At 33.0% G+C, this 14,089-nt stretch overlaps 1 protein-coding gene across 1 annotated transcript; it reads right to left on the bottom strand.

The window, feature by feature from the left end:
* Positions 1-6,171: 6,171 nt before the first annotated feature.
* On the bottom strand, positions 6,172-7,304 carry LOC114369891 (zinc finger protein GIS3-like). Its single transcript, XM_028327163.1, has one exon. The coding sequence runs from the start codon at positions 7,184-7,186 to the stop codon at positions 6,335-6,337; it is 852 nt and encodes a 283-aa protein (XP_028182964.1). The 5' UTR covers positions 7,187-7,304; the 3' UTR covers positions 6,172-6,334.
* Between the last annotated feature and the right edge of the window lie 6,785 nt (positions 7,305-14,089).

The raw sequence follows: 14,089 nt of genomic DNA, 5'->3' as shown, positions 1-14,089 counted from the left end.
TGAGAAAAAGGTTCAAAGTAAACTTCGGATTGTTGCACACGGAAATCCTCCATTGCCATTTATCTTAATCTTAATCACGTATGTGTCAGGTAAAGCAATCAGGTTGCATGTCAACGAACTTGAAGACTCATCAGTCACTTTTATTTATTTTTTGGCTAAAAGGTTAAATGGCTGTATAGTAATGGACTCTTGTATGTCATATAACACGCTTTTATATATAGCCCATCTCGTAGGAAATTAGCGAATCAAGTTTTCTTAGCTAGGCTAGCTGATGACGACATGCAAGCTCGATAGAGAGAGTGCCTAAGATAGGACATTGCACAGAAAGCTCCACGAAAAGATAAGCACTTAAGAATAAATGGTAATGGTAAGGTATTTTATCTGCAAATAAGATGCTACTTTTTTTTAAAAAAAAAAAAGTTTGGATTAGGAGAAGGCTTAAAGTAGGGACAGATCCCAAAAAAATTGTTTAATGGAAGAAAAAAATAATTTATAATATTTTCAGAGAAAAAATAAATATTGATGGAATATTCAAGTATCATAATTATACGATTTTAATCTTTTAGATATCATAATTATGTAATTTTTGTTTCCAAAAATTAGTTCCAATCAAACAATTATAAATTTTGAAAGACTTAAATCACATTGTAAAACTATGATTTTTCAACACCTACAAGACTCAATTGACATAATTAAATGAACTCATTAAACTAAATTAAATTACACAATTATAATACTAGAGAGATAAAAAAAAATACAATTTAAATCTTAACTTTGTGTGTATAGTTTTTGCTTGATGAATCACCTTATTTGTATATTATAATTACAGTTTTCACTAATTGAAGGTTTTTTTAAAAGCAAAAGATATCATTAATATCAGAAACAACAGACTAATCACAAGGAGTGCCAGGCCATTCTAATAGTGAAGTACAAAAACCAATTACAAATTTCAAAATACAAAACCAAGCTAATCATCAACACAAGTGAGCAAAAGTATCGTGAGTTATTAACTCAAAGTATCATAAGGACTAACTGAAAAGTTTTGGAGAAAACTTGAAATGAAAGTATATATAACACATGAGTTTTATATGCAATTTACCAAAAAGAAGTGTTGCACATTTTTTGAGTTCATGATAGTATAGATACTATTTGTGTTCATGATTCATGTGATACAGCGAAAAAAGATTGAGAAGTCAGAAATTTTATCCTTCTAACAGATTTTATCCTTTTTACTCTCTTTTTCCCGCATTAAAATAATTTTCTCAGCCATGATTAATCTACTTTTTCCCAACCATATATGCATATGCCAAAAGATCCAACCAAAATGATTATACCTAATGCTTCCGATCGATTAAAAAACAAGACTTTCATGCATTATTACTCTAGCGGACTTGCGGTAAATGACTTGCGTTTCTATCATGTAAGCGCATTTTGATTGACACTTTTTGAATGAAATATTATTATTATTTATTTCAGTTACGACCTCAAATAACTATTGTCTTTTTTTAATGCCAAATAACTGTTGTCTTAAAATATTTAATAATGTAATTATAAAAATTTTAAAAAAATATTTAATTATTTTTTTAATTTGTGTGAAATTAAAAATCTTAAATGTCAAATATGATATAGAAAAAGTATTTCCTTTATCTTCTCTTTTTACCTTTCTCTTGATAATAAAAAAATTATTATAATTATCTTTTACCAATGAGATCGAGTTGGAGTTGGATCCTGTAAAATAAGCTATCATTTTATGATGTAATAAATTAATATTTAAATTCATGTTGAGAATGATATTTACATATATATTTTGTGTCCGATAGTAATTCAAACGATTATATCTTCAAAGAACATATATATATATATATATATATATATATAGTAGGGGTAGAACTATGAGTATAATTTCTCTTAAAATTATAACCAACTACCTGTCTCCGAACAAATACTCATAATGCGATAACATGGGGAAGCCAATCAATATCCAAGTTTGTGGGGGGGAAGGAGATGAAAAAGAAAGGAAAAAAAAATCACGTCTTAGTCAGCTTCCAACTCCTACTATGTCCCTTTACATCATAGATCGTGAAATCCTCCTTGTTGACCAATAGTGCAAAGCTATGGTACGTAAAGACAGACTTTCGGAGGGGTAGTAATTTCCAAAAGTCACTATCTGCTATAACAAACAATCCTTGTTTTCGTTTAGATTGGGTATGATGTCTAATACACTGAGTGTAATGGCTGACCTTTTCTCTCTATCTTAACTTCTCCATCAAGCTCAAGCCAATTAGAAGGAAGAGAAATGACTTCCTCGTTAAGAACCAATTAAAATTTCATGGTCCCAAGTTACATGCATGCCTGGGGAGGCCTAATTTATTTGAAAAATGGTGAAAGTACATTCCATTTTTGGGATGTATGAGTGGATGAAAAGAAAAAGTAGAAAGAAAAAATATAGATGTAACAAGAAATTACAACTACATAAAAAAAGAAATAAAGAGAGATAAAAAGAAAAATAAGATAAAGTCCGGTTAGATGAAAAAAAGGAAGAAGTAAATATCTGGTAATAACAACTCTTTTTTAAACATGCTCAAACTTAATCATGTCTCTAATTGGATTAAAGTGACTAATAAGAAACCAAAAGATGGTTCAACTTAATTACTTCAGCTTTTGCGTGCTCCTTTTCCATTTCACGGGTTAAAATTAACTAGAAAGCTTGACTAGGTTGTGACTTGCGTGTCTAAGCCATGTTAGATTAACTTAGGAGTTCAAAATAGTAGGTTTGATATATCGTATTCACAGCTAATATCGTGTTAATTTGATATCTAGTGTAAAAAGGTGGGGGATTGAGCTAGATTTTTTTAGTTTCTTTTCTCACCAACCACAAGGGATAATTAATTCTATTATGTCGAAAAGCTCTAAAGGAGCAACAAACTTTTCTAACTTCTCATGTTTTCAAATATATCATCATGTTTCTGAAATGAATCAACCTTTTTTCTTCCACAAATCAAAACCAAAATTACCAATTCAACCATACAAAATAAGAGAAAGGTATAACCGAAAGCATATCTATCCAACCTCGCAAGAAAATCTCAAATATTCATATTCTGCCTTAACCTCCCTTGCGGAAACCAACTCCACCTGTTTCCAACTAAGATAAATTAAAACCAAGATTATGGCTAAGCTAGGCAGATAGAATCATCCACCTTAACTTTTAATTAAAGTGGCCCAAATCTTCTTTTGGGTTTGACATGTTTGAATCAAAGATCTCGATATACATATATATAATGGGTGGCAAAAGCACCGACTTTGCGTTATCCTAATTCCATTAAATATATATTCATTTTCTGAACTTCACTTTAAGTCATGAGAAAGATATAAAAAAGATTGAAAATTTTGGGAATATACCACTTGTCAACATGACCGTTTCTAGCTAGCTCATCACTCTCTTCCCCAAAGTTTATTCGTTTCTCTCGTTAAGAAAGTGTTCTTGTTAGGATATTATTTGGGACCTCAAATTGTTTATTTACAAGTGTTATATATTTACACTATCTCTTTAGAATAAACAGTGAAAAAGATACTGAATTTAACAAGTTACCACACATCAAGAAATAAATAGAAGATTTTATTAAAAGAATAGAACATTTATTAAATATTTCTATATTTTAAAAATTAGTAAAAAGGTTTGTCTTACTCTTACCAACAAGTCTATTCTGCGTGAGGAGCGATTCTTGTCTATTATTTTCTTAACAAATAAATACTTTCTCTATCACCTTGTGTTAGGACAGCAACCTACAGATCGTTGATAGCAAGCTTGTTCAGTGAATTATGGAAGACAAGGAAAGATTAATGGTGTGGTTGAATCAAGCACTTGTTTTTCAATCGGCTCATCCAATTAATCTGTACATTTCCAAGTTGCATTTTACACAAATATATATTAGTCTGCTTGTTATTGGTCCCGCGTTTTATCAACTTTTTTAATTCAAGAAGAAAATAAGGTACCAACAAACAAACCATCGAAGGGTTAATTGGAGCTTTTAGCGTCTAGAAATATTGCAATAATATTTCACGTTCTTTGAGAGACAAAATGATCTTAAAAATCAATTAAGGGGACGATGGAATTAATATATCAATCTTCATCAAAGATTCTCTTTTTCTTCTTGCATGGCTAATGTTATTGAAGCATATTGACCATTTAGGTAACAAGGAACACAATCATACGCATTTTCATTGATGTCTCCAATCAGCTATAAGGTATTCGTGTTTAATAAGGCCTCAAATGTGGTATTATAACTTATATAGTGACAGAGAGAAACAGACCAGTTATCATTCCCTCAGCTCCTCCCATCATATATGTTGCACAAAATTTTTACCCAGAAACTTCCCGTTTTACACTTAGTAAAATTTCATGATTATTGTTAAATTTTCGTTTTCGAGTGTCATTGCTCAATAATAGACATAGAGCTTCATATGTTGTGACCACGTGATTCTGACAATATTGTTATTCTTACTATCAGCTACTCTTTAACCGTTGATGGAATGACAGAAGCAATAAAACCATGAAAGGAAGGTAAAAAAATAAAATTGCGTACTACGATCTGCATAATATGTGCAGAAATCACACCTAATTTTATAGAGAAGACTCACATAAAATCTGCATTCGTGGCTTATAAGATTTTAAAGTGGTTTGCGACTGCGATTTATAGCCTGAACGTCAAGACTTTTGAGACATATATCGTCGTATTTATCCATAATTTTCTACATCATTAAGAATTGAATGAAACTGACCACAAGTACAATTTAAAAGCTTCGTGACTAAGTTAAAAATGCGTAAGATGTACATTCTAATAATATGTAACAAGCATTGAGCGAGTACCACATACGTTGGGATGCTTTAGCTTTTTCTCATTTTTCACCTCAACTTAAGTACAATATTTTCAAAGACGACTGATCATGTGAATACAAATTTTGTACATTTCATAATCACAGCTGGAATTAAGATTTGTCAAATTGCTCAGTACTTGACTCTTTTACTTTGAGTCTTGTTATTTTCTAACGAAAAATACACGTTTCAATAAAAATTTACAGCTAACATTAATTTTTGCATATAGTCTTATTACGTTTAAACTTTAATGGTTTAAAATTATTTCGTTAAAATTATTTTTACTCAACTTCAAAACAATATAATGAAATGATCTTTCACATTGATTGTACTTTCTGTGTACAATTTGTCTAAAGATAGTTGGTTTTGATATAGAGACTATTTAGAGCTATGTGTGCTGCCTGTCTTGGCACTTCTATTTATTTTTTTCACCACAGGAATATATGTGGTTAAAATATTACTAATATCCTAGTAAATGAGCCAAAGCCATGCTTCAAATCTTCAAGACGATAAAATAAATGTCAGATAGGTCACTCTCCCTACTCCAGGATGCAGTTATATTATAGTCACGATCCAGAGATAAGCATCAACTCAAGATATACAAAATTGATGTTTGAATTCTCTTTAAATAATTTAGCTGTTTGCCCACTAGCAAGTTTTTCTAGTACAAAAATCAATTAAAAAGCGAATTGTGTTTTCTGGTTACTGAAAGGTATATTAGCATCCCTTCATTATATGAATGGACCACAATGTGCTCAATAAGAATCAGTGCACCGATCCCATGCTGAAAATTACACATATGAGCATCTTTATTAATGATAATTGATACCCAATTGGTTGTTGCAATACTTTATATAAGTGAGTTCACATTACTTCTATAAGTAACAGCAGCTGCTTCCTGATTACAAACAAATTAACTCACTCCGGCAGTGTAATTGGCTAAGTCAGATTTTCTTAATATTAAGATACTGTCTTTAAAGTTGCTCTAATTGGTTTGATTAATTGCTTAGATTTCTTAATTATTAGCCTTATTTTATCCAATTTTACGATTGAATTGAGGTATGTCCACTAGAAGTTAACTAATTCTTTAAAGTATTAACATTATTTATTTAAGAAATCAATATTTCTCAACATATTTTTTTATATACAAGACTTTGGACATCAAATTTCCTGATCACATGTGTTAAGAACTATGATGGGTATTATAAACAAATGAAAGAGAATTAAAACACAAAGTTACTTCAGTTTTTTGAATTATAGTGAAGTAAAAATCAAGTTAGAGTGTGTGGTCTATAGGAGCGGTTGAAATATGTACTAAGTGAAATAAATAATTTGCTTGAAAAAATAGGAAGTAAATATGAAAATGTACACTATATGAAGCTGAAACAGCCATGATATGCCTTTAAACGGCGCGTCAAGCCTGAACAAAGAGACTACTATTAGACTCACAGTCACAGAATTTCAAGCCGAGCCGAGAGATGAGGGCGCAGCTGGCGCAAGACTAAGGTGCAAGTCCAAGCCCCATGCATCATCAAATTTGGGCCCACTGTCACCTTTGGAAAACCTACTCAAAGAGGGCCCATCAATCCTAGCGTGGTGGGCCCGGGCCTGAACCTGCACCGTTGACAAAGCTAATGACGAAGAATCTCCTACAACGCCAACATAGGGAAACATCCCAGCACCCGCAGATTTCACACCCGTTGTTATGGTCACGTTATTACTATTATTACTACTACTGCTGCTGAAGCCGTTGTTGTTGCTGTTGCCATGCGCCGACGGGAACGCACAACCGTGCGACACTGACACGTGGAAGGGAGGAGGCGCGGCACGTGGTGGCACGTACACCCACGAGGGAGGTGCCGCCGGGACCACCACGGTCCCCGGCGGAGCCAGAAGGTGCGGCGGAGGGGCGAAGGCGGAGATCATCGGATTCCGAACGAACGAAACGGCGGCGTTTCGGGAGGCCTGTAACTGCGCCCGCTTCAGCTGCTGACGCTCCTTCTTGTGCGCGTTCTGGTGTCCGCCAAGTGCTTGTGAATTTGCGAACTCTCGGCAGCAGTATTGGCACTCGTATTTCCGGTCGGCGGAGGAAGGTGGTCCGGCACCGGCGACGGAGGAGTCCGGCGAGTCAGACGGGGAAGAAGGGGAAGTGGAAGAAGTGACCTTGGTGGTGGAGTCTGCCACGTCATCATGCGCCACCTCGTCTTCGTCCATGATGTCTTCGTGGTGTACGCTGAAACCGAAGAGCTTCAAGCGCGTTGGGGAAGTGGGGTTTGTTTTTTTAGTGTTGTAGTCAAGTTGGGTGGTTTCCATGAGAAGGAAGGAAGGGGTAGTAGTGAAAGTGTGGAACAAGAAAGAAGGGTAGTTAATGTGTTTGTATTAAGGAGTAGTTTGTTGCATGTGTTGGGGCCTATTTATACCCAGGATTCAATGGGTTTCGACAAAAAGCAAATTTTGTGTAGAAATTTTGCAAATAAAGGGTGAGAAAGGTGGGGTCCTTGCGGATGTCCCAAGGAGAAGAAAGTGTGTGAAAATATGGGAACACAACCCTAGAAGACCCACAGCCAAGGGACCCAAAGGCTTGGAATTTGTCTCTTGATTACAGTTTTTTTTTTATCTCCATTTGCCCTTTTCTCGTTTGTTCAAATTACAAAGGTGACCTTATAGCATGTAGGAATTCAAGGCAGATGATATAGAATAATTAAGCTGAAATACTATCTAATGTTATTTTCAGTAAATATTCACACGCAAATGATATATTTTAAAATTAATTTTAACTAAAATTAATTTTATATAATTAATTCTATTTAAATTCATTTTTTAAACATTTATTTATTTACACACTTGTGCGTGTTTGAATAAATGTTTAAAACATCACGTTAAGTTATCCATAATCATTTTAAAATATCAGTTACAGCATAATTAATTTGAAGTAAATGTTTGTATATTTAATTTCATGTTAAAGAATTAATTCAAAGTATAAAATTTATTTTGAGTTAAAATAGTTTTAAATGATTTTTATATTAATTTTTTTTATACGTCCAGTGTTTCTACTGACTTACTTTTAAAATAAAATTAAAAATTGAATATGAATTATGTTACTTCAAAATCAATTTTATTTAATCCTAGGGGTGGCAAAAGAAACAAGACAGCCAGCTTTGTTATATATATGCAAAAAATCGTTGGGAAATGGAATCAGGGCTACTGGGTTTGAGAATGTGATGCATGTGATGGGCGTATGGCACGGGATCGATGAAAGTCTTGTATAAAATGATTGGCTTTGAAGCGGAGTCATATTATATCATTCGATATCTTTTCAGCTCACACACTTCTCCCTCGTGTATGTACGAGACACTGTACATATATTATGCATATATAGTTATAGTAGGTGTGACTCACCAAAAAAATAAAAGGGTAGCTATTTTATAGGGCAACTCATAGTCTCAACCAATCAACTTGCATTTGCTGAATTATATATTATATATGTAGCACTATCAAAGGCATTAAACTGGCTCACTAACTTATTCAAAATTTAATAGACAGTTGGACCCATTCCTTGTTTTATCATCCCAACCCATCACAGACTTTAATAATTTGCATGTCTAACTCATATCAGTAGAGAGAGAAAGAGTCTTTGGAGTCTCTCTTTTTGAATAAGCTAGGGTTGGAGAAATATTTTAAGCTAGGCTGTCTTACTATAAGTATTCTATTTAATATTAAAAAAATGATCTTGCACTAAATTAAACTATCATTCAATAAAAAGTATAATTTATAATAAATTTATTAATTTTTTTAAAAATTATCTTATAAGTCCTATCAATAATTATTTATAATTAAATAACACAGAAACTCGTTTAAGATTAAAACTGTCAGAATCGAATATATGTACTGTATATGTTAAAAATACTTCGTCTCTACATCTATACACGATGTCTAATAAGCTGGGCCTAAGAATTTTCAACAGGTTAGAAAATTTTAGATGTTTGGCAATTGTTTACCTTTATTTCATGCATTTGAACGTTGCCTGAGATGACCAATCAAAGGCTTACCACCAATTGCATAATCAACTGATAAACATTTGCTAAAGGTCTGACTTTCAACTCGAACTTCAGCTCATCTCAACCCCAATTCATTTATGACTCGTACACACATACTATATATATCTCTCCATAATGCTCATGCCACCCTTTTCTCCATGACTTTATTTAAGATTGTTAAACAATTAATTAATCAAACATCAATTCAGAAAACAGATGTTCCATTTGAAATCGAAAGTTCTCGTTTTTGGACACTTTTGAAATATCATATACTATATTCTTTCATTTAAAACATTTTATTGAAGAAGGAACGCAACCCAATAAACCACCGTGAAGCCCATGTCTCTATCCTCCCACCCTGGCTTCTGCTGACTCCAACTAATTCTGCAGCTGATACAAAGAATTATGAAAGCAATTGAATGTCCCAAAATTAGATATTGAACCGCTTCCATACCTAGCTCACTAGTTTATTTTATATTTCTTTCCATTTTTAGCTTCTCTCACACAATCACGTGAATGAAAAACACTAGCTAATAATATATTACTTAGTAAAAATTTTACAAAATTCATCTGAAAATTAAAATATTACTATTACACAAACATTTCTTGGCTCAATCTATAAGTATAAGCCGACACCTTCACCCACCACTATCGCACATATCTCTCTCCAGAAAAAGTAGAAGTGTCCCTACAAAGAGAGATAGACAGAGGAGCTTTCATAGTATAGCATCCAAGATCCTAAATTGGACCATATATGGCGCTCAGGTCTAATTAACACCGCCCCACTAATCACTGCTGCATGACCTACGTGTCAACATCCTAATCGCCCTTATACATCTCATTCTAGCTATATATATATATATATATATATATATATATATATATATATATATATATATATCGTTTCATCTTATATACCTTCTTTTATCATGTCATATTATTTATTATATTTATATATTTTTTATTTCATGGTGTTAAATTTTCAGACTGATATCTTGTCTGTAATTAGGAAAAATATCACGGTATATATCTGTGTGATATTAGAGACAAGATATATATCAGCCTACTGTTATGTACAAATAGCATGAAATTAATTTCCATACATCTTTATCCTTTAATTTCACATTATTCCTACTTGGATTCTTCTTACAGATGCCATCACTAGCCATGATGGCAATTTAGTGAATAAAGTCAAAGTTTCAAGAATAAGCTTGGAGCTTGGCTTTGTGGCTCATACTAAGTTTTGAGATAGAGAGGACACGGGAAAAAAAAGTGGATACTTTACTTATTGTACACTTCCGAGTTGGCTTGTCTGAAAGGGCATTTTTAGTGTTATGACATGGAGTGTATTGAATTGAATATTATAACGTTCAGGTGTGTGTTTGCGAAACTTAGGGTTTGGGTCCCCACCGTTACGTGTTGATGATGATGAATTATTGTTTATGATGTTTGCGTGATTGACGTTGAAATCTATATCTATATAATTTATATATTGGTTTTCTAGCTTTGAGAGAGATCTCTGCGAATCTTACTAACTCCGAGAGAGTGAGAGTGAGAGCTTTTTGTAGGCTTGTAATCTCCCACTTAAAAAGCATAATTAATCATAATCATAATACTTATACCGATATTTATCATACAATTTAAAAATAGAAAAGTAAAGCCTTCTTCAATTCTAAAGTCTTCGTCACAACTCCTACTGTGACCCACCTTGTCCCCTCCTTCCAATATGCGTTATATTTTATTCTTTATTTTAAACCATTCCCTCCAAATTAGTCAAATTTCCTCTCATGTAAGAAAAATATATTTATAATATATCCCTCGCCACATATCACCTTTGCAGTGAATGTTTAATTGTGATCCTTCTTAATGGTTGCGTAGTTCCTAGATTCGTAATTATAAATTATCATTAGCACAATCTCTCCGTCGATTCAAATTAATAAGGTTATATTTTTAAGAAACATGAAAATGGCACAACTAGAAAAATGGCTTTTTACGACGGTTAATAAGTGCTTTTAACGATGGTTGTAAACCGTCGTTGTATATAACGTCGTTGAAACGCAATTGCTTTTTATGACGGTTATTATAACAACCGTCTTTGAAAGTGAAAAATTTTCAAAGACGGTTATTACATAATAACCGCCTTTGAATGTTACATCTCCTCGAGATTCAAAGACGGTTATTATGTAATAACCGCCTTTGAATGTTACATCTGGTCGACATTCAAAGACAGTTATTACATAATAACCGTCTTTGAATGTTACGTCTGGTCGACATTCAAAGACGGTTATTATGTAATAACCGCCTTTGAATGTTACGTCTGGTCGACATTCAAAGACGGTTATTATGTAATAACCGCCTTTGAATGTTACGTCTGGTCGACATTCAAAGACGGTTATTATGTAATAACCGCCTTTGAATGTTACGTCTGGTCGACATTCAAAGACAGTTATTATGTAATAACCGCCTTTGAATGTTACGTCTGGTCGACATTCAAAGACGGTTATTATGTAATAACCGCCTTTGAATGTTACATCTCCTCGAGATTCAAAGACAGTTATTATGTAATAACCGCCTTTGAATGTTACATATTCAAAGACGGTTATTATGTAATAACCGTCTTTGAATCTCGAGGAGATGTAACATTCAAAGGCGGTTATTACATAATAACCGTCTTTGAATGTCGACCAGATGTAACATTCAAAGACGGTTATTATGTAATAACCGCCTTTGAATGCAGTGTCTGATTTGACATTTGAATTCAAGGTATTTATTCCCTGGCAGAGGCTATGACTGAGAGTCTGAGACAACAAATTATAGAATTCCAGGAAACAGTTACTAGTAAGTAATAGCATGGAGTCTATCTTAATTTTAGCATTTGTAAAAACACACCATCACCAGACAAAATTAGGAAGCTCTGAAATAATGGAATATCCTATCAAACCAAACTACCAAAGGTATCCCAACATGAAAATTAGCAAATATGGCATCCATTTGAAGACAGACACAAACAAATAGATTGAAACACAAGTAAACCTGTTTTGAATTCACTTCTTGGTCCTCTTTGGGCTTGTCACTCATCACTTTCAACTGCAACTGCAACAAAGCCCTTTGCCTGTCTTCCTGCAATATATTCCAAAGAATAAATATAATAATAAAAATTATGACAAGAAATTAATTTATCATATCAGGGTATTCCATACTTTGGATTTTTGAAGATGCAACTCCTCTTCCAGCTTCTGACACTCATCTTCAAGTTCACACCTCAATGCTTTGATCTCTAGACCACATAGTCATAGAGAATTTCGTACCATGTCATTAACAAAGAAAGGGGGAGCCACATTAATTTAGTGAATACCAGGACAATGCTCATACCATTGTTACTTGCTAGAAAACTGGAGGATGTCATAAAACATAGATCATAAAATCATAAAAGTAAATTATCAACAACATTGAAGAAGCAAGGTACAACAGCTACAGGAAACAAAACTTTAAACTAAAAATTACAGTCGCAATGAAATCCAACCTTTTCAAGCTTATATCTAATTCTAACTTCTGGATTTGGGGAATTCATCTTTTTCTTGGCCTTCAAACGATAGCACTTAAGCTCATTTAGACAGTTTTGCTACTATGGTTGACATCTAGGAAGCAGACTTCCCACTTTTCTTTGATGAGGATAATGGAGACGCAAACTTCATTTACTGTTTAGATAAGATGCATATTTATCTCCTAAATCGTAATACAATATAAAAAGACTATATCCCTATAAAAAGTTATCAACAGCTAAAAGCAATGTGTGAGGTTGTGAGCATTGGGTTATTTATATTCTATTAAGTATGCATTACGTTATGTCATATGATCTATATTATATATCTATCTTTAACTTTTGGATTGCGAAGTTGAGAAGATATGAAGCTGATTCTACAGTAGCCCTAAATATCTCAAACTCAAATAAATTGAAGCAAACATAAGAAGCAAAACTTGTTCTTTTCCCCTTTCCACTCACTTGGCAAATGGGAAGCAAGAAGGAAGACAATGCAACAAATAAATGTAATAAATAGTGAACAAAAGAAGAGACACAAACAGAAACTGAAAGAAATACGAATCACAGAAAAGAAATGCTTTATTTAAGTGAGAAAAAATGAACCTATTAAATGTGCAGGAAAACCCACGCCTTGTTCCTCTGATTAAAGCAGAAGAAAACATAAAAGTCCAAAATCTTGCTGAAATTAAACACAAGGAGAGCAAAATGATTTGGTTGAGGAAATAGTTCGAACAGATTGTAGTCATGGACGCAATCCAAGAAATGAATGGCAGACATTTAAGACGGAGTCATGGAAGAAAGCAAACTTAAGCAAGACTTGCCTTCTGTTTGTTTGCTTGTCAAGCCGCTGGACTTTAGTCCTCCAGCTGATATTGGCTGCTGCAGATTAGAGTTTGGATGGAAATGTGTTTTTTAGTTGCTTTGCACTACATTCAATTGAACTTTTGCTGGGCAAAATAACAATACCGTTTTCTATATTACAAAAGGAAAAAAAGAAAATCATTGTTTCAGAAAACATTCCATTGAGAAATAGTTTTCAGTTTGTGAAGTTAAGTTTTTATTTTATTTTTATAAAAGTAATTATAAAATATCACTCTATTTTACTTTACTTCTTTTTTTACAAATGAGTCTTGTTAACATGTATTAATTAAGAAACTAAAAAAATATATTATTTTGAAAATTATAGAGAAACATACAAAAAAATTATAGTATTGTAATTTTGTGTACTCAATAAAAAAAATTCTTCTATTAATCCAATATTATATTGTAATAGTGGCTTAATAATAAATGGATTAAGGCAAGCTAGATTTTCTAACCTTTTGTCGAGATCTTTGAGTCTTCAAGATATACTTGTTTGGCCTTATATTAGGTTAAGGCATTTCATAAGATACGGCCTAGGGACCAGGAGTCTCCAGGTTGAAATTTTCTGGAATGTTTAATTAGATATAGAACAAAACATGAGCCATGGCCCATTTTAACTAGTTGGACAAAATTGCAAGATATCAAAAATACTCATGGGCCTACTTAAAAATTGTAAGACTTTAAAAGTTAGTACTTAACATGGTATGACTGCATGAGATCTCCATGACCTAGTGATCAAGAATTCAATCCTTATTGTCCCAGTCTGATAACTAAAAT

The sequence above is a fragment of the Glycine soja genome, chromosome 10, assembly GCF_004193775.1.
Source record: "Glycine soja cultivar W05 chromosome 10, ASM419377v2, whole genome shotgun sequence".
Classification (NCBI taxonomy): Eukaryota; Viridiplantae; Streptophyta; class Magnoliopsida; order Fabales; family Fabaceae; genus Glycine; species Glycine soja.
The sequence above is the reverse complement of the archived record's forward strand: the minus strand, read 5'-3'. Positions and strand labels throughout refer to the sequence as shown.